Source organism: Micropterus dolomieu, linkage group LG04 (genome assembly GCF_021292245.1).
Source record: "Micropterus dolomieu isolate WLL.071019.BEF.003 ecotype Adirondacks linkage group LG04, ASM2129224v1, whole genome shotgun sequence".
NCBI lineage: Eukaryota > Metazoa > Chordata > Actinopteri > Centrarchiformes > Centrarchidae > Micropterus > Micropterus dolomieu.
In genome coordinates this window covers 22,149,676-22,174,626 of record NC_060153.1, presented here as the reverse complement: position 1 = coordinate 22,174,626, position 24,951 = coordinate 22,149,676, and the positions used below count along the sequence as shown (strand labels likewise).

The 24,951-nt window shown below is 41.3% G+C and overlaps 3 protein-coding genes and 1 long non-coding RNA gene across 6 annotated transcripts; 3 read left to right on the top strand and 1 right to left on the bottom strand.

The window, feature by feature from the left end:
• Nucleotides 1–5,714: 5,714 nt before the first annotated feature.
• Nucleotides 5,715–7,819, bottom strand: LOC123970171 (CMRF35-like molecule 8). Of its 3 annotated transcripts, none has more exons than XM_046048073.1 (5): nt 7,414–7,819; nt 6,841–6,984; nt 6,564–6,656; nt 6,300–6,358; nt 5,715–6,192 (listed from the first exon to the last, which is right to left on the bottom strand). In XM_046048073.1, the coding sequence occupies exons 1-5, from the start codon at nt 7,529–7,531 to the stop codon at nt 5,914–5,916; spliced, it is 693 nt and encodes a 230-aa protein (XP_045904029.1). In that variant the 5' UTR covers nt 7,532–7,819; the 3' UTR covers nt 5,715–5,913. The 3 variants fall into 3 exon arrangements, with proteins under 3 accessions (XP_045904029.1, XP_045904031.1, XP_045904030.1); XM_046048075.1 differs by having other exon boundaries at nt 5,715–6,086; XM_046048074.1 differs by having other exon boundaries at nt 6,841–6,966.
• Nucleotides 7,820–9,554: 1,735 nt separating this feature from the next.
• Nucleotides 9,555–13,599, top strand: LOC123969724. Its single transcript, XR_006824773.1, has 3 exons — nt 9,555–10,731; nt 10,981–11,095; nt 11,222–13,599. It is a non-coding gene; the product is annotated as an uncharacterized LOC123969724 (long non-coding RNA).
• A 1,293-nt stretch (nt 13,600–14,892) lies between these two features.
• zgc:136908 (Transitional endoplasmic reticulum ATPase) lies at nt 14,893–21,174 on the top strand. Its single transcript, XM_046047371.1, has 17 exons — nt 14,893–14,975; nt 15,049–15,221; nt 15,324–15,466; nt 15,686–15,816; nt 16,391–16,522; nt 16,608–16,710; nt 16,869–17,002; nt 17,082–17,217; nt 17,356–17,468; nt 18,142–18,306; nt 18,422–18,544; nt 18,645–18,857; nt 18,978–19,156; nt 19,273–19,402; nt 19,869–20,027; nt 20,526–20,677; nt 20,768–21,174. The coding sequence occupies exons 2-17, from the start codon at nt 15,055–15,057 to the stop codon at nt 20,862–20,864; spliced, it is 2,277 nt and encodes a 758-aa protein (XP_045903327.1). The 5' UTR covers nt 14,893–14,975; nt 15,049–15,054; the 3' UTR covers nt 20,865–21,174.
• A 1,228-nt stretch (nt 21,175–22,402) lies between these two features.
• ndufb7 (NADH:ubiquinone oxidoreductase subunit B7) lies at nt 22,403–24,950 on the top strand. Its single transcript, XM_046047459.1, has 3 exons — nt 22,403–22,666; nt 23,878–24,046; nt 24,793–24,950. The coding sequence occupies exons 1-3, from the start codon at nt 22,555–22,557 to the stop codon at nt 24,878–24,880; spliced, it is 369 nt and encodes a 122-aa protein (XP_045903415.1). The 5' UTR covers nt 22,403–22,554; the 3' UTR covers nt 24,881–24,950.
• The last annotated feature ends 1 nt before the right edge of the window (nt 24,951 follows it).

The window sequence follows — 24,951 nt, the reverse complement described above, 5'->3', positions numbered from 1 at the left end:
CAGACCTGTATATTGGGGAGACTAAACAACCACTACACAAACGCATGGCTCAACACAGAAGGGCCAACTCCTCAGGTCAAGACTCTGCAGTCTACTTACATCTGAAGGACAGAGGACACTCGTTTGAGGACCACCAGGTGCACATTTTAGACAGAGAAGATGGATGGTTTGAAAGAGGTGTCAAGGAAGCCATCTACACCAGGGTTGAGAAGCCGTCATTGAACAGGGGAGGGGGTCTACCCCACCACTTATCCCCCACTTACAATGCTGTCCTTTCATCACTTCCCAGGAAACTCAACAAACGTAACCTATTGGCCTCAGGTGAAGCCAACGATACCAACGATGGTCGTTCAGTCTTGGTCACAGGTAGTCTTATCGACTGTAACGACTGTCGTCACAGTAACAAGGAACACTAACGAACCAGCGGTATCGATGACCCGGGCCAACGACCCCACTGAGGTTAAATAGCTGAGTTTCCCTGCCAGTCAGTCAGAACTGAAGAAGTCCTTTGGATGAGGGACGAAACGTCTTCCAGTATCTTCAACCAAGTCCAGTTGCCCTTGATTTTAACCTTCGTTGGATGTACTTCTATGTCTTGCACAGAAAACACAGGAGGAGACATGCGGAGAACATAACCATAATCCTCAGAGGAAAAGAGGAAGATGGAGGAGAGGAAAATAATCCCCAAATAATAAAATAAATTCCTTTTATATTCCCCCTTACATGCCTTGTTGTTTATGTGTAGTTACAGAGGAAGAATGGGAGAACAGCACACATCTCATCGTTACTGTGTGTTAGAGCATGGGAGAACAGCGGATACTTTCAAAACAGCCCACATCCCTAATATTTCTGCGTAACTATAACAAGTGGGGAACATTCAAGATTTTTTACAACTGTCTGTATAGTTTATTCATCTTGTGTAATGAATGAAAATAAATAGGCCTCCTAGGTTCATCTCTACTTTGACATTTAAGATTAGCTTGTTTGGATCCACCTTCATACACATATGTGACATTACTGTACAACTTGAGAAAGGTGAGTTGTTTTCTGCTCCAGCCTGCCTAAAAGAAACAATTTTTGGGATTAAATGGGCTTTATTAGCTGCTGCAGTGCAGGATGAACTCAGAACAAATACTGTACAGCATGTAGTGTAATGAACAAGCCTTGTGTTATAGCTGACTTGGGCAGTGAAATGTTTAATTTTTTAATTCATGGGGTCATAGTTGTACACAACTCAAATCAGAATTTAAGGAGAAATGTTTTATACCATCTCAAGGAGACTTCCTATCAGAAAGGTAGGAAGCTACTTAAATGTACAACTGCAGTATTTAAATCTAAGTAATTTCCCTTACATTTGTGTGTTATTTTACTTTTAATAGACACATGTAACAGGTTTTATACTTCCTGTGAATATAATCCAATTAATCTTATTTTCATACTGCATATCATACTGTATAAATTATGTTGTAAGTGGTGCTTGCATCGCGTACTACTGAGACAATAACAGTCTCTAACTCTGCCTGTCAGCTCGCTCTGCCACCTTAAAACTGAATTTACCATACAGAATTGAATACGAGTGCACTCCAGATTTAGCTGCAGCTAGTTGACCGTGTGGTTCTCCCTATAGCGCAGTTCTGTGTCCATGTATGTAGCAAACTGAAAGTACTGTCTGTCTGCTGGTGTTCTGCTGGTGGTCCTTCAAAGAACGTTTCGTTCACAAGACCCAATCAGTGAGTGGTTCGGTCATTTTCACGCATGCGTGAAGGATCTTGGACTCTTACGTTCACTCGTCACACGGTAGCTGCATGGGCTCCGTCAGCACAGGAAACAGAATTGATTAGTTTACGACTTATAGCAACTGTGGGTCTCTAGGTTTGAGTCGTTCACCGCTCACATGGGTCCTCCTCAGTCTTTTGTTCACTCGCAGGCTGAGTGACTGCCAGCGCCGGAGAATGAGAGGCTGGTCGGCTGTCAGGTAACAGTCTCTGGACTGACATTATATAACTATTTTGTTAATTATGTGACATTTTATAAAGCATAACGTTATTACAGCGCAGTGATGTTGTGCTAAGTTATAGTTTTAACACAGCCGCACCGTAACTTTAGTCCTGCTAGTGTTTACAGCTAAAAGCTGATGAGAGTTGTTCTGGGTCCACTTCAGAGCCCTGACAGGGTTCTACCTGGAGCCGAATTACCTCCGAGGTCGTCTCCTCTCCAAAACAAACAGACCCGGTCATTGAAACATTAAAACACAGCCACGTAGCAACGTTAGCGTTAGCCCTGTAAACAGGTAACAGCTGATCCAGGTCCGCCAGAGAACGCAACGTTAACTTTTACTTATTATTTATCAACAGAGCCGTGATGTTTCACAGCTCGTGACTGGTGAACAACCTGCAGTGTTTGAGAGCGATGTGCTCATGTGTGTTTCTCTGTCTGCAGAATCAGGACCTGATGTGGCTGCCAAACTGCTGCATTTATATAATGTGTTAATATTTCTTTGTTCCTCTCTCTGTGCTGGAGTTCTTTAAGAACTTGGTGGCTTGATCCAAATTATTATTAAATTGGTTGAATTTTAATAAGTGTGTTTCTTCATATAGTGTATCAAGCTTATTACTTCAATATATATACTGCAAATCTGATACTAATATTTTACTCATGGATAGGGACGTTAGGCTACTGAATGAATGAGCACTTTAGAGATAATGATATTATTATATACATAAGCCTTTATATGGCTGGTCTGGTTGTATACTACTAGGAAAGATTGTGAAAATGGAAGGATTTAGGCAGAGTAGTGTATTGCATATAGACAACATATTTCTTTGGTTTTTACATGGTTAGAATTTGGTTGTGGGCCCAGGGGGGGTTATATAATGATGACATACAGTAATCAAGAGGTGAATTTGTGCATTATACTTTGTCAAATAAAGCAAGCCAGGCAGCCTTCCGTGTTTGAGAACGGCGCTGTTTTTTAATCGCCCACTAGAGGCCTGCAGCGCCACAATAACCAGCCTAGTTCAAATGAACGAAATGACTCAAAAAAAATATTAGTTAATTTTAATGAACGAGATTTGAATGAACGAGTCTGTCAAAAGACCCGAACTTGCCATCACTAATGTGTGCAGGCAGAGTAGGCCTAGAGCTCTCCCGACTGACTGGTCCACCAATAGGAGAGAAGTTCACCCCTTGAGACACAGCCCCTCCTCATTTGCATAATGAGGCAGAAATGCATAGAGAAATGTAAAAAGGACAGGCAGAAATAAATACCATTGGGGTAATAAATAGGGTAGAAGATGCAACGGAAGAATAAAACAGACAAAAATATTAAAACACACATAAATAATTTAATTTAAAAAATAAGTAATAAATAAAGTTGAAGATTATAATGGACAATAAATAAATAAGGTAATTATTACAAAGGTGAATAATAAAGAAGCTAATTAAAGTAGATATATACATTTATGCCTCCTTGTATAATTTAATTACTGCTTACATTTATTTATTTACTTTTTTTGTGCATTTAATCATATGCTTATTTATTTATTGAGCATTTATTTATTTCTGTATTTATTTCTGAATTTGTCAGGATCAGTCCTCCATAGGGAACCAGCAGATGGCAGTATTTACTTTGCCATTTGCTAGGACCCAATGTCCAAGATCTCTGTTTTGTCTGAGCTCAGCTGGAGGAAATTATTTGACATCCAATTTTTGACTTCACAGAGGCAGTCTGTAAGTAAACTCAGTATGCAAGACAGGCATGTAGATCTGTGTGTCATCAGTGTAAATATGAAAAGAGACACCATGTTCCTGGATAATGTGTCCAAGGGGAAGCGAATACAAGGAAAATAAAATGGGTCCTAAGACCGATCCCTGAGGCACTCCATATTTAACTGAACAAAATGAAGAGACATAGTTATTCACAGAGACACAGAACCTCCTACTGGACAGGTAGGATGAAAACCTTTCCAAAGCTGTACCAGAGATCCCCACGCAGTCTAAGTCTGCTTTAGTACCAGATTAAACCTTTTCAAATATGTTGTCATTTTCCAGTACAGAGAGCAGTTGTTTTGACACTTTTTTTCTAAAATCTTTGCTATAAAAGGTAGTTTGGAAATTGGTTTAAGATTTTGAGGGAGGGAGGAATCTAATCCACTTTTTTTTTTTAGTGGGTTTATGCAAGCAATTTTAAAATAATCAGGGACACAACCAGTAGATAGGGAGCTGTTAAAAACAGAAATCAAGTGGGGCTGACAGAATGCATTACTTTCAATAAAAACTTTGTTGGTATAACATCAAGTGGGCTGGAAGACACTCCCATCTGTGATACTGTTTTTAAAAGCTGGGACAAGTCAATGGGATAAAAGTGGTTAAAACTATCTTGTTGCTGGTGAGGGACCTCATAGGAAGAGTGCATTTTGGGGGGCGATAAATTAAAGCAAATTCATCACAGCGTAGTTTTTCCTGTGCACACCATCACGTCCACTGTCCACTGAAAATAATTAAACTTTTTATCCACTTGTGACAAAAACACCTATGAGATGTTAATATAAAGGGCAAATCGATTTTTTCTGTATCAGGTAAAAGTTATAATGGGTACTGGACACTGTATTTCTGGGAGCTGTTGCTGGAGCGCAGTCATAACAGTCACCAATCTCCAGCTGATCACTAGTTCAACCAGAAGAGGGCGCTGCAGAGCAAAACATGGCAAGGACGAAATAGCGTAATCTCTGTACAAATACATATACCATCCATCCATCCATCATCAACCGCTTATCCTGCGTGGGTCGCGGGGGGCTGGAGCCAATCCCAGCTGACACCGGGCGAAAGGCAGGGTACACCCTGGACAGGTCGCCAGTCCATCGCAGGGCCACACATAGACAGACAACCATGCACACGAACACCAAAGGACACCAATTAACCTAGTCCGCATGTCTTTGGACGGTGGGAGGAAGCCAGAGCCAAATACATATACCACTGTTTTCAAAACAAATATCCTGTATTCAGGGAAGGCTCAAAACAGTAGCAGCCACAGTGTAGTCTTTGAATCACAGAAATTCCATCCATCCATCGTCAACCGCTTATCCTGCATACAGGGTCGCGGGGGGGCTGGAGCCAATCCTAGCTGACATCGGGCGCAAGGCGGGGTACACCCTGGACAGGTCGCCAGTCCATCGCAGGGCCACACATAGACGAACAACCACTCACGCTCACACTCACACCTAAGGACAATTTAGGGTCGCCAATTAACCTAGACTGCATGTCTTTGGACGGTGGGAGGAAGCTGGAGCCAAATACATATACCACTGTTTTCAAAACAAATATCCTGTATTCAGGGAAGGCTCAAAACAGTAGCAGCCACAGTGTAGTCTTTGAATCACAGAAATTATTTTTTTAAAATGTGTTTGATTGCCTGTGCAAGATAAAATAGACAAATTTGCTCATGTGGAGCAGGTGGCAGACTGAGCCTGCAGTGAGTAAGAGGTAGGCCTATCACATTATTTAATCTAACAGTGTCATTTAACCTCTCTGGATACTGGATCTGGATAGTGCCAGATATATCAATGAATCAAAGCTTATATAATAAATAATGATCTGTTATAGAATCATCAACCAAACTGATTTGTAGCAAGTTTTACTAAGAATGACAGACCTAAGCCAGAGACAGATGTATTCTCAAAAATGTAATCATCATATTCAGATACATATGACACATTATTAGATACAGAGCCATACTACTAACTAGCTAACTCTAGTGCCAAAATGTCAAATGTGGGGTCCAACAGTCATAAATGTTGCCGAATCACTTTTCCATATTCTGTGTAAAAGGGCAGTATGTACATAAGACAAAAGCAAATCCTTCACAGCATTTTCCCCTCAAACTGCACAGCGAACATCAATAGGTGAAAGACTGTCTCATGGTTCCTCAGGATATGTAAGTGTAGAATAGAGAGTCTGCTCTTCTGCTGGAGGATGGGTGGCACCCTGAGGCCAACTGATAGAGGAGGAGTCGCAAACTGAGGTGACAGGAAGTGTATTCCCATCTGTTGTGTCCTTCTGGAAACGGACGCTGGCATAGTGGAGCTGGTCTGCGGGAAGGTTGACAGTGGCATAAACAGACAGCAGTGCTTCTCCTAAACCTGCTTGCTGGTTCTGCATCTGTATGTCATCATAGTGGTGCTCTCTAATATCTCCCTACAGAGGATGAAACAGTGTGATAGATGCAGCTGTTGTAAGCAAACCCAAAAACACATACACACACACACACAAACACACACACACACACACTCACACACACACACCTCATTGCTGTGTCCAGTGTTTGTCCTGTCCTCTGATGAACCCCGTGCAGCAGAATACTCTGAGAAACAGAACATTTGAATATCTGTAAACAACAAGATAATCTGTTTGCATTCAAATTTACTCCTCAGGCAAAACATGTGGAAGTTAAGCCTTTAATTTCTATATCTAAATTAACTTTACTGATAATAGACATATGATGTTTTTGCCAATCAAAGGACAGTTCAAGTTCAACATGTTGAATTTGCCGTATTTCCATCCCTCACCTTTTGTCCTGGGGAGTTTGTGTCGGTACAGTATAAGTACAATTACAAGTATCAGAAACGATACCGAAAACACTACTACTCCGGCAATCATACCTGCAAACAAGAGGCAACAGTTGAAACTGATGAAGGATACATGTTGTTCACTGTTTATTGTCTTCAGAATTCATGCATAAAGGAGAAGTTGTGTCAGTGTGTGCTTGTGCAGAAGTGTTAGTATATTTATGTTGAAAAGCAGCCGTGTGTTGTCAGTTAGCAGTAATCAAAGTGATGAGGTCACCTATATTCGGAGGATTAGGGGATTCATATCTCTCTTCTGTCGTAGATGATTTAGATCCAGGAGCTGATTCTGGTTCTGCCTCTGGATCTGGAAAGCCTGATTTTCCAGATATGAAGTGTCCTTCAGCTGTGTGGGTAAAACGCCCTGCATTCAAACCTTAATTTGAAAAATATCTACTATCTCTAGTTGTGCAGTAGAACTATAAAGTAGCAGTAAACAGGAATTACTGAAGTATAGTCATCTCAAAATGTTACTTATGTACATAAGTACAAGTACATTCCACTACTGGAAATAATTATTTAGTTTCATTGCTTTTCTAATTTCAGCCATGCTCTTTCTGAATCCCTCTCTCAGTTTTTATTGTTACGCTCAGTTATGCAGCTGAGACACACAAAATACTAACACAACTTTTTACTTTTACTAAGTTACTATACATATATTCATTAACAGCTGCAAATAATTGATTAAATACTTAAATAAGTAATAATAAAATACTGTATTTAATACAAAGGTATAGAGTGAATAAGTAATACTTGTGTTAATTTATAACAATAAAGTGCTCAGTATACTTACCTACAGAGAGGAGGACTTTGATGTATTTATCCTGCTGCCATGTCCTGTCAGAGCCACACCAGTACGTTCCAGAGTCGGCTGTGCTCACATTTTTGATGGACAAATAGAAGTACTTCATTCTCCTTTTATCCCTTATATCAAACCTGCCTTTAACCACATCTCTGTCATTTTCTGTTGTATGTATTAGCTCCTCACAGTTGAAAGGATTCTCCCCCTTGCACAGGAATTTCTGATTGTTCTCATGGATGTCTGGATATGAACAACTGATTCTTACAGTGTCCCCGCTGTCAGAAGTTTTTGTTGTTGTTGGTTTAATGTCATCCCAATCTGAAAAACAGAGATCAATGCTGACACTTTACTACAAACTAAATAAAATGTTCCGTTGAAATGGGTTTATCAGTATATAGAGTCCCCTCCAAAAGTATTGGAGCTTTGTTTTTGTTGTTCACTGAAGACATTTCATGGTATTCACATCTAGATGTGTTTAACAACTCAGGACATACCACCCTTTGTTTGAACCCACCCATTTTTCAAGTGAGCAAAACTATTGGAACATGTGACTGACAGATGTTTCTTGTTGCCCAGGTGTTGCCGTTTAGGTTGATTGCCCAAACATTAAATAGCTCTGCATGACTAGTCTAAGTTTTCATCCTAAAAATAGGTTAAAACCTATAAAGACTGCATTTCCTGTTAAAGAGGATAAACCAACATGAAGACCAGAGAGCTCACTATGGGAGAAAAGCAAGCCATTGTCAAGCTGAGAAAAGAAGGAAAATCATCCAGAGCCATTGGACAAACATTGGGCGTAGCAGGCACAACAATTTGGAATGTCCTGAAGAAGAAAGAAACTACTGGTGTACTGAGCAACAGACGTCGAACAGGTCGGCCAAGGAAACAACAGTAGTTGATGACAGAAATATCATGAGAGCTGTGAAGAAACCCCCCAAATATCAGTAAGTGACATCACCAATGACCTCCACAGTGCAGGGGTGAAGGTATCACAATCCACTGTTCGAAGAAGACTCAGAGAGAAGAAATATAGAGGCCACACCACAAGATGCAAACCACTCATCAGCAGTAAGAATCGGAAGGCCAGATTGAAATTTGCAAAGAAGTACAGAGATGAGCCGCAAAAGTTCTGGAACACAATCTTATGGACTGATGAGACGAAGATTAATCTCTACCAAAGTGATGGAAAGGCCAAAGTGTGAAGAAAGAAAGGAACTGCTTATGATCCATACAAGCTCATCTGTGAAGCATGGTGGAGGTAATGTCATGGCTAGGGCGTGCATGGCTGCTTCTGGAACAGGCTCATTAATATTTATTGATGATGTAACTGATGATGGTAGCAGCAGAATGAATTCAGAAGTTTACAGAAACATTTTGTCTGCCAATTTACGGAGAAATGCATTGAAACTAATCAGAAGGACGTATTTCATGCAGCAGGACAATGACCCAAAGCACACTGCCAACAAAACAAAGGACTTCATCAGGAGAAAAAAGTGCAAGGTTTTAGACTGGCTAAGTCAATCACCTGACCTGAACCCAATAGAGCATGAATTTCACCTCCTTAAGAGGAGTTTGGTCATGTCTAATACAAACGGTGATATGTCCTAAGTTGTTTAACACATCTAGATGTGAATACCATGAAATGAGGGCTGAAATTCTGAACTCTTGTCTCATACTCATCTTTTGATCTTAAACCCAAATGTCTTCAGTGAACAACAAAAACAAAGGAATTTGCCTTACTGCTCCAATACTTTTGGAGGGGACTGTAAATCACAAATCAATGATTTTATTGGTTGGTGGTGAGAGAAGAATATTATTAAATGCATGATGAACATGCTGAATAATAAGTTGGAAACACATAGCAAACAATACATTTTAATTGTTTATTTTTGCAACTCTTAACAATCAGAAACGAAAAAATTGTACACTTAATTGTTTAATGGGGCGGGGGGGCAGATTTAGACAGTATCAGTTAGCATGAGCAACGTGGCAACACAGAAACAGAAACTAACATCTTTTATTAATTTAGCTTAACAAGGCTGCAACTTTAGCTGGCTAACTAACTAGGCTGGATTGAGAGCTTGGTTTTTTATAACGTTATATATGTATTAACGGCAGTGTTACCTCTGCAGTGTTTTTATTTTTGTTCCTCAGAGAAAGACACAACTCCGTAAACATCAAAAAGGCAATTGGACTTTCTCTGTGGCCGCTCAAGCCAACAAGAGCTAGCAAATTTTCTAACATGGACTCACTTCACTTTGATACTGAGTAATAAGCTCACAGGCCGGCAGAGATAGCTAACATTAGGAGCCTTGTTAAGTTAAGCCTTAAAGGCATGTAGAAAGAGATCTGGATGCAGCGTCAGAGGCAGGGACCCATTGATTCCCATAAAAATTGCAAAGTGATGCATGAAGCCAAAAAAGTTTGACTTCCAGGTATAAAATTACCCTAGCATTTCCTTAAACCCCGCCTCCCAAATAGTTGGTCAGGCTCGCTAAGTCTGGATTTGGCTGTAAGGGAATTTTACAACTTTTCAGACATTATGATTTAAATAAGGGCTATTTAAGTGTTCGTACTGGGATGTTGATGTACCAATGTCAGTGTACAGTGTATTTACAGTAGAAGCCTCTAGTTGGTTGATTCAGAATTAATTTAGCATTGTTGATCAAATTAACAGGAATTTAATTCTCAGAATCTGGTAGCAGTTGTTGAGCTTGCTAGCTTAGGAGGCAGGGACCTGAAAGGTGAGAGAGCAGTGAGAGGGCAGTGACAACACACCTGTCATGAAAAGTGACATTATGAAATAAAACCTGAGATGAAATTTCAAGACTTTTGAAAAAGGGCATTTTGAAATGTATGTTCCGGATCATCTTAAATTTGGGGGACTATGTATGAAAAAGGGACCTACACTGTTCACATAATATGGACAAGGTTAATTTCCATCTCTATAAATCACCATCAAGCACTGAGTGTTTTCTCCATATCTTGCTGTCCAAAATAACCCTTTCCCTTTTCTTGTTTAGCTCTTTTTAGCTCGATCCATACCAACTCCTGAGGGAGATATTTCGTTCTCTCTTTAGCTGCTAAATTCTCCATATGTTCACCAGCTAGCTCGTTCAGTCTGCCGTTTGGTACTGAGCAGGTAGAGGTTGGAGCTATTTCGCTGAAAACAGCTGCCTGCTATAGCTGAAACAACGCTATGAGAGCAGTGAGAGTGAACCAGAACAGTAAAGTTGCAAGCAGGACAGCTAAACATGAGCTGAAGGTCACAAGAAAGCTCTGTTAAGTCGAGGAACTGCAGATTCAGGTGTAGGTTTATCACTACGAGCAATTTCTTTCACACTGTTATTTGATACATTCTTTGTAAAAATATTGATTTTAACCACTTTAAATAAAGTGAAACATAGGAAATAAATAACCATTAAATAAAACCACAGAAAAAAAACACCACAAATCTACATTCTTTAAACTGTTAACTCTGTCAGCTCTGACAAAACTGTACAAGTATACAGCAGGTGTTCTAATGAGCCGATGGGCCAACCGCCCTCATCTCTCTAGGTTTATGAAGTCTGAGGGGGCCATTGGGAACCCAGTCGACTGGACTGTGTCTGATGTGGTCAGTTATTTCACAGCAGCAGGTTTCCCCGAGCAGGCTACTGCCTTCAGGACCCAGGTGAGCCTGTAATCTCCTTTAACAACCACTAGAGGCCACCAGAGACAGGATTTATCGCTGCACTTGTAACATTTGACAGTTGTAACCTACATCTACCTACCCCCACGGCTTTGCTCTCTTCATTAGGAAATCGATGGCAAGTCTCTTCTCCTCATGCAGCGAAACGATGTTTTGACTGGCCTGTCAATCAAACTCGGCCCCGCCCTCAAGATCTATGAGCGTCATGTAAAGGTTCTGCAGAAAACGCACTTTGAGGATGAGGACTGCTAACAACAAACACATGAAATACACACAAAGACTGTTATGTTTGTATTTACATATAGCTAAAGTAATTCTATAAAAATGTATGCATGATATACACTTTTCATCTTATGTCAAACACACACACACACACACACACACACACACACACACCTCTGTTTCTCTTCCACATGGCCCTCTATGGCTGGTCCAGAAAGGACACGCAGATATGAGACTAGATTTCCTGGACAACAATGGTTTTCTACCAAAGAGAGCACAAATGTTGGAGGGAGAAAGTAGACTCATAACATTTTAAGCAGAGGTTTAAAAAAAAAAGAAAGAAAGCACTTTGCAATTTCTCAATTAAACTGTGCAAGATGTTTTGTTTTTTAGCTGTTTTTTTTTTGCGCTGACCTTTTTGCACATTTTGAAAGTGTATTCTGTGTGGATGTAAATTTGGGTTGGATTTTGAGGCCGTGATGCAAGCGTTTCTCAGTTGTGGGTGTGTGTTTGTCATGTCATGTGCGTGTACAGTACTGTATGTGTGTGAAGGCTTGACAGAGCATGTTGGATTGAACAGAAACAAATTAGGAGTTGACCAGATTAAATACATTCCCAGGAGCGGGAGTGGATGTTTGGGATACTGACCCATCATAGTCGTCCTATAGGTCTAAATAACATCTGGGTTTGAGACAGCGTGCAAATGTTCTTTAGTCAAAGCAATAAGCTGATTATTCCCCCCTAGATGATCGAGAGGGATCTTGTCAGCTCTTACATCTGCAGGTGGTTGACTTTGTGTAGCTTAATGTTTCAGATGAAAATCCATGACGTAGACTTGTTCATAATGTTTTGAAACAGCATCACCACATCAGGTGCCGGTTTCACAAAGCTAGATCTAACTAGTCAGACTTCAGATAAACAAAACTCTCAAGTTCTTAAGTAGGACTCATTTGCAATGGATTTTGGACAAATTAAGACCTTTTTTCATACTAAAAAAACATGGCTGACTCATGCTCAGCTCCGTGCACTCCAGCAGAAAATGTTTTGTGGATGGATTCAGCATTTATAAGGTTATTTCTTTCTGGGGAAATTCAGCAAAGAGTGCAACTATACAACAATATCGATTAGAATAAAGACACATGTAGCAGAGCCGAGGTGCTGTGGTTTCTTCATATAGCAGGACTTCTGCTAACTCGTCAGTCAGACTCAGGATAGTTTATTTGGACAAATGAAAACGACTGACAATGTTTTCACTGCTGCATTTCTTAAAAGCTCCTTCCCTTATTATTACTCGCTCCACAACATAGTTAGCAAACCACAAATTATGAGCTATGTTTTCCTCTATATTTTTTGTCATTTGGTGCTATTGGTCAGCAGGTGTCACTGAATGTTGCCATGCAAACATGGCTTTTAGTTCAGAGTTTGTCCAGCCTTGTGGATGGGTGGCTAACGTTTTAGCCTATAAACGTTTAACTTGCATTAGACTAATCTGAGAGCAGAAGTAACACCGGCCTATGCTACAGACCAGTGTGAAATATCTGCAGACATGCTGATCAAACGCTCCAGCTAACTGAACTGAAATCAGCACATCAATCAACTCTCAACTAGATGTAATAGAGTGAAATATTGTAAATATATTGAAAATAAGTCCATTTAATGCATCAGCCTCCGTTTGTAAATGATTGAAAAACAATTATCTAACTGACAGATGTTATCGCAGGGTAAAGCTGAGTCAATCAATCAACTAATCTCATACCACCAGCATTTTTTAACTGTTTGTACCAGTCAAACCTTAGAAACCAAATGCTGTTAAAGGATGACACATCTCACTCCCACCTCCACATTCCAGGTTTGGCATCTCCCTCTGTGCATGCATTATGAAAACTACTCTTTTGTATGTTCTGTTTTCAGCATTTTTGGTCTCATTTTGTGAATGTTTTAATCCCCTCTCCAGTCACTAATGTCCAAACCAACGCTTCTTTGTGCATTCAAAACTCCTCTACCTCTCTTCCCTCCGTTTCCCCTTCGCTTTCACTTTCTTTGCAACTATTTTCAGGTTCTTACAGTTAGTTGAAGGTGTATTTTGCACTTGTTTGTTGCTACTGTTAGCATTCAGTTCATTTCATTTTCATTAATTGAATTTGTCGGAGAGGACAGCTGTGTTCAGTTTCTCGCAAAGGGGATGTACAGTGCGTCTATGCCTGTGTTGCTAGGTTATTTGTTAAAGGGCAACTTTAGTAATAAAATTTTCAATTAAAACACCACAATGTGTCCATTCAGAGAGTGTGTTAACGCATGTTGCATGTTGTGAAAAGTATAAACAGTGTTCATGTGTGTTTTTGTTTATGTGTGGGCAGTGTGTGTTTGCATGCACCAGATGCAAATGCACAGACCGTGTTTGTGTGTGTGTGTGTGTGTTTGTGTGTGTGTGTGTGTGTGTGTGTGAGGGAGGGAATACAACAAGGGTTTGGAGCAGCTGGGTTACAACAGCAGCTCCCATCAGTCACAACGACAAGGAGTGGAAGGAGGAGAGACCATGCTGCGTGTCAGGAAAGGAAAGACTACTCTAATGAGACTGACTATAAGTCTGTTCTTTTCCAAAACAGGCTCTATACAGAATTTATTTTGACTCATATATATTTCATAGTAACATGGGAGGTGTCCTTCATGAGCAAAGCACTTGTGCCTGCATCAGCTGGACAGAAGCAGGGGGAGGAGGACATATCATGCTATATCTGTCCTGGGACACTCTCCAAGGTAAGTGCTTGGGATCTCTGCGTGTGTGCGAGTGTGTGAAAATGCGGGCGTGTGTGTGCGCACGATGGGGTTACAAATTAGACAGGGAAGCAGATGAGAATATTTATACCTCCACTGATAAACAGACTGGCTGCAGCTCCCACAAACATGGTGGTTCAAGGGAACAGAGGAAAAAGAAAAGACTGAGCTGCTCTGCTGGGAACGTCTGGCCTCCAGGAACACGAAAACCACACAGATCAGATCAGGCAGAACCTGAAACCTTTGGCACTGATCACAGCAGAAATCAGAGCATACAAGATCGGCTCCTGACTAAACCACAGTAAACAACTGTAGACGACAGCGAGGGAGCAGATCCTGGTGTGACAAATTGAGGATATCTGAAATCTGACAAGACAAAGGGGAGCAGTCATGCCAGGCTCAAGAGGAGCTGAGTGAGTGAAACAGTTTCATGTGTACTGTGTGTGTGTGTGTGTGTGTGTGTGTGTGTGTGTGTGTGTGTGTGTGTGTGTGTGTGTGTGTGTGTATGCTTACTCATGATTTGAACATACTGTACAATATGTTATAGATATGGAGTATTGACATGTTCTATCCAGGATGCATGTTTGTTTCATAAAACTGGACACATTAATAAGATATTTTCACGTTTACAGACTCACTTAGTTGCTACGTGCAGGGCCAAAGAGAGTCTAAATACAGCTCAGTGTCACATGAGGAAATTAGAGCTCCAAGTGCAGAGTGGGAGAGAGTCATAGTGTGTCTCTTGTTTGGAAGCCCAAAGGGAGAAGACTTCTCCACCGCCATCCTCAAGCAGAAACACAGACCCAACAGACTCATTGTGGACGAAGCTCTCAATGAAGACAGCAGCATTGTCAGCCTGCCACAGGTCTGTGTACAGTGTAAATATGAATTCTAGTCATGTATGTAGTTCTTCTGAAATTTGCGTGTGTTTCCACTAGAATAAGATGGAGGAGCTGCAGCTCTTCCGGGGTGACACGGTGGTGTTGAAAGGGCGGAAGTGTCGCCAAACGGTGTGCATCGTCCTGACTGATGACACCTGTGGGGATGAACGAATCCGCGTGAATCGTGTGACGCGCAACAACCTACGCGTCCGGCTCGGTGACATCATCAGGTAGATCTCACACCTGTGTCTTTGTGTCACATGTGAGGTTTGAGAATATTCTATGAAATAATGAGCAAGAATTCACTAATTGCTGCTGATGTTTTATCACAGTATTCATGCCTGCCCTGACATCAAGTACGGGAAAAAGATCCATGTCCTCCCAATAGATGAAACCATTGAGGGCCTGACGGGAAACCTCTTTGAGGTTTTCCTCAAACCGTATTTTCTGGAGGCTTACCGGCCCGTACATAAAGGTACTGTAACACCTCTGCCACTGATCATACCCCAGTAAAACAGCTCTATTCAAAACACGATCCTGTAAAACCTCATCACCAAAGACGTTACTACCAGGTGACAACCTCTTTTTGTTCATATCTGCTTGTTTGTTAGATCATATCACCACCACAACAGCATCTAGAACACATTCAGATGCTCCTCTGTGTGGTAACTTTTTTTCTTTTCTGTGTTGCCAGATGACATCTTCTTGGTGAGGGGGAGCATGCGGGCGGTGGAGTTCAAAGTGGTGGAGACTGACCCCAGCCCTCACTGCATTGTTGCCCCAGACACTGTCATCTACTGTGAGGGAGAACCCATCAAAAGAGAGGTCTGTGAGAGATTTATGAACCTCTGGACTGTTTAATGTCAAAAGACCACTTTAGTGAGATACTGAGCTCCTATCAGGAAGGAAGTCCTGATGTAACAAGATGCTACAAATGCATCATTAAAAATCTGTGTAATTATCACTTATTTCCTTATTTCCCAGCTCTATATACTAATAGTCTAAAATACACAATGAGTAGTTATCTAAATGCACTATTTTGGTGTAGAAGTGTGGAAGAAGTTACTGCAGGCTGCAACAAATTTGTGTCGATCCTCAAAGCTTTTCTAAGCATTTATTTGTTTATTGATTATTTTCTAACCTGTTGTTTAATCCATTAAATAATCATCTACCACATTTTGCCCCCCCTCCAGCAATCATTCACTCTTCTCTTATCCATAGTACATTGCACTGCAAAACAACTCCTGTATAAAGTATCCATAAAGTCAGAATATCATCCAGTTTGAGGGATTTCATGGAACTTTATAGTCATCAGGAACCAGGCCACTAAGTGTATACCACATTAATGACTAAGAATAAACTCGACCAGATCTGACTCTTGCATATTGACCTGTGACAGGATGAGGAGGAGAGCCTTAATGACATCGGCTACGACGACATCGGAGGCTGCCGGAAGCAGCTGGCCCAGATCAAAGAGATGGTGGAGCTTCCTCTCAGACACCCCGGGCTTTTCAAGACTATAGGAGTTAAGGTGCATACTCACACAAACCCTGACCCCATCCACTCATATCTCTGCATCCTTTGATCCTAACAACAGGCATTTATGACTCTCTCAGCCTCCCAGAGGTATCCTGCTGTACGGCCCTGCAGGCACAGGAAAGACCCTGGTGGCCCGGGCAGTAGCCAACGAAACTGGTGCCTTCTTCTTTCTCATTAATGGTGAGTCTTTTTGTTTTTGTTGTTGACACAGTGAGGCCATATGAGAGGAAGAAACCTAATCCTGCTCTTCAGAATAGGCAATGACCTCTCTGGTGTTCTTATTTAGATGTCTGTGTAGGAAAAAGTGTGTTTTACATGCTCTGCATCATTCTCTGAAGGTCCTGAAATCATGAGCAAGCTGGCGGGAGAGTCAGAGAGCAACCTAAGAAAGGCATTTGAGGAGGCGGAGAAAAACGCTCCGGCCATCATCTTTATTGATGAGCTGGATGCCATCGCTCCCAAGAGAGAGAAGGTAAACATCAGAAAACAAGTAGCAAAATACCATTTTATGTATAAGGTCAGTGTAACTGTGTGTGTGTGTGTGTGTGTAGACACATGGTGAAGTGGAGAGGCGTATAGTCTCCCAGCTCCTGACCCTGATGGATGGTCTGAAGCAAAGAGCTCATGTGGTCGTCATGGCAGCTACAAACCGGCCAAACAGCGTGGACTCTGCTCTGAGACGCTTCGGTCAGGACAGCCGCACACACACACACACACACACACACACACACACACACTGTGTAAACAGATTTACATCCCCACAACAGTAGTATTACCCACACACAGGCACATACACACATTTACAAATATGGTGTCTCTCTCCAGGCAGGTTTGACCGGGAGATTGACATTGGAATCCCTGATTCGACTGGCAGACTGGAGATCCTGCAGATTCACACCAAAAACATGAAACTGGGTGACGACGTCGACCTGGAGAGGGTGAGAAAATGTAGCAGCCCGGAGCCGAGCCAACATAAAAACATATCTTCTAAATTCTCCAATAATTACAGCTAATACTTTTAGGTGATTGGCAAATGATTCATCTGCAACTATTTATATAATATCAACAACTGTCATTTTTCAAGCAGAAATGCCAGACATCCAGCTGAGGATTTGCCGCTTTAATTTTGCTGTCTTATCTCTTATGATTTAGAATAACTTTGCATAACTATCTTCGGTGAGATAAAAGGGCTGAGAGTGAATTTAAAATAAATTATTTGTTTCGCAGGAGATCCCTCTTAATTTAACATTTACGTAAAATTCCGCTGTGTTTGTATAACTTTTACGTCATGTAATTAGACAGTAAACTTTGTCATGTAAATTATTAACAGGTAAACTACAATGAGACTTGTGACTATTATAATCTGACCAATAAATATGTTCATTTTTGAGTGTTAACCTTCTAGTGATAACAGATTAAATTCAATTCAATTCACACTCATGCTGGTGGAATTTGTTACCATTCCTGTGTTTAATTCACCAACATCATTGCCATCAAATATTGTCAGTTTCTCATTTCAGTGTTGTTGTTTAAAATAGGATCTATAAACTGAATTCTATCCCAATCTTGATTGCATGTGTGCTGTTTAATAAATTAATATTGATATTTCAGATCGCCACAGAGACCCACGGTCATGTAGGCGCCGACATAGCTGCTCTGTGCTCAGAAGCTGCTCTGCAAGCCATCCGCAAGAAGATGGTCCTCATAGACCTTGAGGATGAATCCATTGACGCTGACCTGCTCAACTCGCTGGCTGTCACCATGGATGACTTTGAAGTATGCACACACACACACACACACACACACACACATACTGTGTACTAGCTCAGCACCACATATAAAATCTTCTTAATGCCAGAATAAATGAAGACAACACCATGTCCTTCCTCAGTGGGCGCTGAGTCAGAGCAACCCATCAGCTCTGAGAGAGACTATTGCAGAGGTGCCTCAGGTGAACTGGCAGGACATCGGAGGACTGGATGAGGTCAAGAGAGAACTGCAAGAGCTCATCCAGGTGGACGAAACACTCACACACTCACAGCGCCAGACTCTGCACACACCTACAAACACAAGTCCCATCAACAATCCATCTTTCTTCATCTCACTGTCCTCAGTACCCTGTCGAGTATCCGGACAAGTTCCTGAAGTTTGGCATGACTCCATCTCGTGGAGTATTGTTTTATGGTCCTCCAGGCTGTGGGAAAACTCTACTAGCCAAGGCCATCGCCAACGAGTGCCAAGCAAACTTTGTCTCCATCAAAGGACCTGAGATGCTCACCATGTGGTTTGGAGAATCAGAGGCCAATGTCAGAGACGTGTTTGATAAGGTGAGAGCAGAGGAAGGAAAGAAAAATGAACAACTGTGGGAGGATAGACATTTGGGATTTGTATCTCCTATGTTTCACATTGTAACCATGCTGACCTCTCTGCCTCTTGTCCACACGCAGGCCAGACAGGCGGCCCCCTGTATCCTGTTTTTCGACGAGTTAGACTCCATTGCCAAATCCAGAGGAGGCGGAGGTGGGGATGCGGGTGGTGCAGCTGACAGAGTCATCAACCAGATACTCACAGAGATGGACGGCATGTCCGACAAAAAGAACGTTTTCATTATTGGTGCCACAAACAGGTGCACATGTGGAAATTTGTGTTATTATTGTGTTTTGAGAGGTCAGTACACTGGGGGTCAAGAGGAAAGTCATGTCAATGTTCATGTCACTTTCTTTACTCCTCTCGTCACACTAGACCAGACATCATAGACGCTGCCATCCTGCGGCCGGGCCGTTTGGACCAGCTCATCTACATCCCGCTCCCAGACAAACCATCTCGCAGAGCAATCCTAAACGCCAACCTACGCAAGTCCCCTGTGGCACGGGTAAGTGATACACACACACATTCATTTCCATGCGCAGTATCTTCTTCGTGTCCACGAGAGAGAGAACAGAAAATCAAAAGTTAGTCTGTAGATGTATTTAAGTATCACTCAAGTACCCATTGTGAGGAATGCTCCTATTCAAGATGTTAAATTATCGTCGCATTAACCTGCTGAGAGATGATGCTTTGTAGTTGATCGAACTATATGCTGTTGGATAATTTAAACTCTGACAGCGCATCATATTTTATAAGCTTATTATACGTTTTGCAATAAATCCTTATGCTGCGAAGGAAATGGTAGCTACATTAAGCAGATAAATGTAATTGAGTAAGAACTTAAACTCTCACTTAAGTCAAATAAAGTGCCTTTACCTAAGAACTGTAAAAATGCTCTTCGAGAATGATACTTACACAAAGTTCCTGCCTATTTCTCTCTTTTTGCTCCTCGCCGTCTCTCCTTCTTGTAGGACGTGGACCTTGAATACCTGTCTGGCATCACAGACGGTTTCTCTGGAGCTGACCTGACAGAGATCTGCCAGCGAGCTTGCAAGCTGGCCATCCGTGAGGCCATCGAGGCCGAGATCAAGGCTGAGCGTCAGAGGCAGAACAGACCAGGCATCCCCATGGTCAGACTGCTACATACCTCCTTATTTACACCACACTATACTGTATTAAACAGGAGACTGATAATTATGTAATTATGTGTCTCCCCTCGCTAATTAATAACTGATAGTTCATTGACATAATGTATTCCCTACCCCCTTGCCCTAACTCAATTGTAACCTGAACCCTAAAACCAAGTCTTAACCCTCAGTTAAAAGGAGTTTCTACCTGTGGGGACTCCAGTTTTTGTCCCCACAGTGACACGAGTGTGCATTCAAGTTAAGGACCCCACCGGGATATAAAAACATGAAACACACACATATCAGACATTCTCCACTCCTCAAAGCAGCACCAGGCTGTGTGTGCTTGGCGCAGAAAGAGACTGTGGAAGATAAAAACGTTCCCTAAAGGGCGGCTGTGTGTTTTGTAACTTTCAGCCTTTGGACTGGGAACACACACACACACACACACACACACACGCATACATATGAATGGATAATGGGACTTTTCTCTCTCTGCAGGATGAGGACTTTGATCCAGTCCCAGAGATCAGGAAGGACCACTTTGAAGAGGCGATGCGATTTGCCCGTCGCTCTGTCAGTGACAACGATATCCGCAAATATGAAATGTTTTCTCAAACTCTGCAGCAGAGCCGAGGTTTTGGAAACTTTAGGTACACACGCAGTGTGCAAGTACAACAAAGCGTTTTCTTTGATTTCCTCAAGACGCAGTCAAGGCTCATTCCATTGTCTTCTCCACTTAGGTTCCCATCTGCTACTGGAACCCGGTCTGGAGGTCAGGAGTCAGGTTCTGGGTCAGGCCTGTACAGAGAGGAAGGCAATGATGATCTCTACCAGTGAGAAAAAACACTCTGCACAATGTTTTCCTCGTGCTTGTCTTCCTCGGAGGAATGGAAACATAAGAATAATGGGAGTGCAAATGGGGAAGATGACAAAAAGGGGAAAACTTGGAGACATAATAGAAATAATAATTATAAAGAATCTTTTTTTAAAAGACGTCAAACAAGAAATCACATGAAAAATGTTTATCTCTGAAGGATGTCCTAAGGTTGAGTTTTTATGTAAAAAACACTGCACTTGTAAGACATAGTCACTGACATAAAAAATAGTTTTAACTATAATAACATCAGACTTTGAGTTTCCACTAATCTGTTTGCACTATGAAAAGTATGTTAATTTTGTGTATGTGTGAGTTTAAATGTGATAAATAAATTTATTTGTATGCCTCTTTGATCCCTCTTACAAGGTTTATACAGGAATACTGAATGCAGTATTTTACAGTTTAGAGTACTCTTAAATGATACTGGGGGACATGATGGTTTCCATTCAGCTGCTTCAGTTTCAGGGTCCTGGTATTGTGCACACCGGCTCAGTGTTATACTGTCATGGCTTACTGGGATACTTGAATAGAACGGAACCATGTTATTACTTTTCCTACTGTCATTAGTCAAAATGTTTGGCAAAAGGCCTATTTGATTGAACACAAATTTAAATGCATTGTTAATGCACAATACAAACTGAATAATTAAGGTGTCAAGACTAGATTTGACACAGGCTCCTCTTTAAGAGAGAGCCACAAGACTGAGCCACATTAAAGGGTCCTTTCACTCAAAGCGCACACGAATATACACACACACCGTGTCTACTAATGCACAGTCTCAATTTCAGGCCTTCAAATAATCAAAAAAGTTTATTTTTGAGAAATGTAAAGCCAATCAATTTTTCTGGAAATGTCCGGGGTTCTTTTTACCTTAAATAATGGAACAACAACAAAAACATTTGACACAGTAAATCTCAGGCCTTCATGGCACCTGGGGTGGGGCCCTGGTGTAGATGCCGTCTTGGTAATTAAATATAAGAGTGAACTGTGTATGGTATACAACAGGGGTTTTCAAAGTCTGAGCCTGTGGGCCTCTCCTCAGGCAAAGCTTGGGAAAAGGGCCCCCCCTCACCTCTCTTAGTTTACTTGGTTAGTTTCACTTAATTCCTGGGTACATGGTTATTTTATTTGATCCCATAGACAATTGAGCCAAGATAGCCTAATATTACTGTTTGGCATGACTCCAGACAAAAAATACATTTAAAAAGGTCTTTCCTAGGCATTTGTTAGTTTCTGACTCTGATAATGTGTAAAACTGTATCCCCCCTCTAACTAAACCATACACATAGGCTATTCTATGTGATCTCCTTTTGATAACTAATCTAATATTGTTTCACTTCCATTCACTGAGCATCCCCTGAAACTGTTTGGAGCAGTGTTATTTTTTCATTACCAATGCCAGTAAATACTAAGCTTCTGGAAAGAAGCGCAGCCAGCGGAACCTTTGTTGTTTGGCTGGAGGGAAGGGGTTTGACTGAAGTACCGCTCGGGTGTTTATTTCCGGCGTGAGGCGGAAGTAGAAGCAGGGGACTTGTGGAGGTGACCGAATGGCAGACGGCAGATTCGGTTTGGAAATATTAGATTAGCGCGCATTAGAAGCAACCAGAATATATTCATTTTAGCTAAAAGTGCGTGAACATCGTCGGTGCCATGGGAGCTCACCTGGTCAGACGGTATGTGACCGAGACTGACACCGAGCCGGACCCAGCTAGGAAAAATGAATTCGACCCCCAGTTTGGATTTCCAGAGAGGAAGGAGAGAGGTTTGTCTGCAGTTTGTAGCTCAGGGAAAAAAGACAACCGTATCATAAAATGTGTTGATAAGCATCTGGATTGAAATAGATTTCCTAACGTTAGTCCAGTGCGTCAAACGTTAGCCGAGCTAGCTTTGCTGGTTAACGTTAGCTTTCCAGCTAACTGCTGTCAGAGGACTTCAGTGTAAACTGAGCTGGTGTGCGGTGTAATACCCCTTTCTGCTCTGCGGCTGCTTATTTTAACCATGGGATCCAACTTGTTGTTATATTATGCAACATCAAAATTATAATGTGATTGGCTAAAGTTCGTTCACGATTTAAATTCGGATAATCGGTGTATTTTCTAACGTTAGCCTCTCGAAACACGGGCAGGGTGACAAGATCCCGATAACAACATATTTTTCACAAGGAATGATATAGTTCTGATATTTCTGATGTATGTAATGACACTCAGTTATTTCTAATATTTTAGAGAAACCCGACTTAGTGTTGGTTTTATCAACAGAGTTTGTAGCACAGTTTTCAGACAAAAACAAAAATCCTGTAATATGTTTATACGTAATAAGCAGTAAACACTACATGTAGATATCCCGCCCAGCACTATCATAAGTTTCAGATTGTTCCAAAAGATAGAACATCACATTGAACTGTAAGGTGTATTTCAGTAGTATATTGATGATTTGTGCAGGTACAGATGCACACAAAGGTGAAAGGTAAAAATCCACCTTTTAAAAGTACAATTGACATACATGTCTGCTGGAGAGATCATTGGGATTTTGCTAATTTAAAGTTTAAAGTCTGAACAGCAAAAAGGAATGTGATTTTGAGACCAACTATACAATATGGATGATAAAGCAACTCTTTAGGCGCTTTTGCATGAGAGACATGTAATACATCAAACTAAAATACCCCATGAAGCCAGCGTCACTTCATAAATGTCCGCTCTCTAGCTTAAGGATGGTGCATGGAAAGGTATTTAAGTTGGTTAGTAAAGCCAGTCTAAATGGCACTGTACCATGAAAATAAAAAAATATGGTCTAATATTTGTTAGAACATCCTTAGACTTGAATGTATTATGAATATTCATCAACTCTGGACTGGACTTTCATAAGAGAGATGGTATTTGATCACTCTTTAACACTCCCACAACCATCCATACAGTAACATCGGGTCCTTTTACACTGAAAGATGACACTGAAAATTTGTGTCCCTTTTGCCAGAGATGGTAGCAAGCCAGGAGCAGATGAACTTGGCCCAGCTGCCTTTGGAGCAGAGGGACTATTGTGCCCAGTACCTCCTGAAACTCATGAAATGCAAGAGAGACAACTGGCCCAACTTCCTGGCGTGCAAGCATGAGAGACACGACTGGGACTACTGCGAACACCAGGAGTAAGTGTTTACAGTAGCGTTAAAGACACTTCAAAGTGTTTCAGTCAGCCTTTTTTTAGGATTTAGGATTGACTCTCCTAGACAGTTATGCTTTTAGCAGACTCACCTACTTGGTTTAACTGTATGGTAGACCTTTTGATAAGTGTTCAGGAAAAACTGAGGTGTAAGCTTTCTGCAGGCAGCAGTTGCTTATTCATGAAGGGTTCACCAGTAAAACCACTCATGCTGGGCGACATGCTGCAGATTATCCGATACGAAACAGATCTAACCCATACATTACACTGGCTGGCTTCCTCTCAGTAACATGAGCTTAATGTAAGTCAAGACACTGACAAAACTTTGTCACCACGAAGTCCACTAAGTAGCTGTTCTGAAGCTTTCAGTCGTATCACACAATCTTCCTCAGCAGATGGAGTTGCCCAGTTGTGGAATTGTACATTTTCAATTTTGTGAGCTTTTGAAGGACTTCTTGTCCATGTTGGTTTGAAAAGATCTTTGAGACTGTGTAAACTAAGCAGCTAGTTTTTCTCAAAGAAACCCTGATGGGGTTTTTTTCTCCTTAATTGCCAGGACCAAGTTTCCCAATGATATCATAGCTCAAAGGTTCAATCCATGTTAATGTTGGTATATTCAAGATCCTCAACTTCAGATTTAACTTTTTTTTTTTACTTTTAACCTTCTCAAAAGGGTGATAATATACACTCACCTTTTTGTTAACTGTGTACCCTGTGTTTTTCTGTCTCTAGCTATGTGATGCGTATGAAAGAGTATGAGAGAGAGAGGAGGCTCCAGCTGAGGAAGAAGAGAATCGAAGCTCAGGCTGAGGCTGCATGATCAGCCTCTGATACCATTTCTCTGTATATATGTGCTGTGGTTCACAATAAACAATATTGTTTAAGCTCTAC

Excerpts from the sequence above, each read along its gene's own strand:
- LOC123970171 (XM_046048073.1), bottom strand. The coding sequence starts at position 7,531 with ATGAAGTACTTCTATTTGTCCATCAAAAATGTGAGCACAGCCGACTCT. Across the intron at positions 6,657-6,840 it reads CCCTAATCCTCCGAATATAG|GTATGATTGCCGGAGTAGTA; the intron begins GTGACCTCATCA and ends TCTTGTTTGCAG. Across the intron at positions 6,359-6,563 it reads CAAACTCCCCAGGACAAAAG|AGTATTCTGCTGCACGGGGT; the intron begins GTGAGGGATGGA and ends TCTGTTTCTCAG.
- zgc:136908 (XM_046047371.1), top strand. The coding sequence starts at position 15,055 with ATGGAGGAGCTGCAGCTCTTCCGGGGTGACACGGTGGTGTTGAAAGGG. Across the intron at positions 15,817-16,390 it reads GAGAACCCATCAAAAGAGAG|GATGAGGAGGAGAGCCTTAA; the intron begins GTCTGTGAGAGA and ends GACCTGTGACAG. Across the intron at positions 17,218-17,355 it reads CTCTGCTCTGAGACGCTTCG|GCAGGTTTGACCGGGAGATT; the intron begins GTCAGGACAGCC and ends GTCTCTCTCCAG.
- ndufb7 (XM_046047459.1), top strand. The coding sequence starts at position 22,555 with ATGGGAGCTCACCTGGTCAGACGGTATGTGACCGAGACTGACACCGAG. Across the intron at positions 22,667-23,877 it reads TCCAGAGAGGAAGGAGAGAG|AGATGGTAGCAAGCCAGGAG; the intron begins GTTTGTCTGCAG and ends CCCTTTTGCCAG. Across the intron at positions 24,047-24,792 it reads GACTACTGCGAACACCAGGA|CTATGTGATGCGTATGAAAG; the intron begins GTAAGTGTTTAC and ends TTCTGTCTCTAG.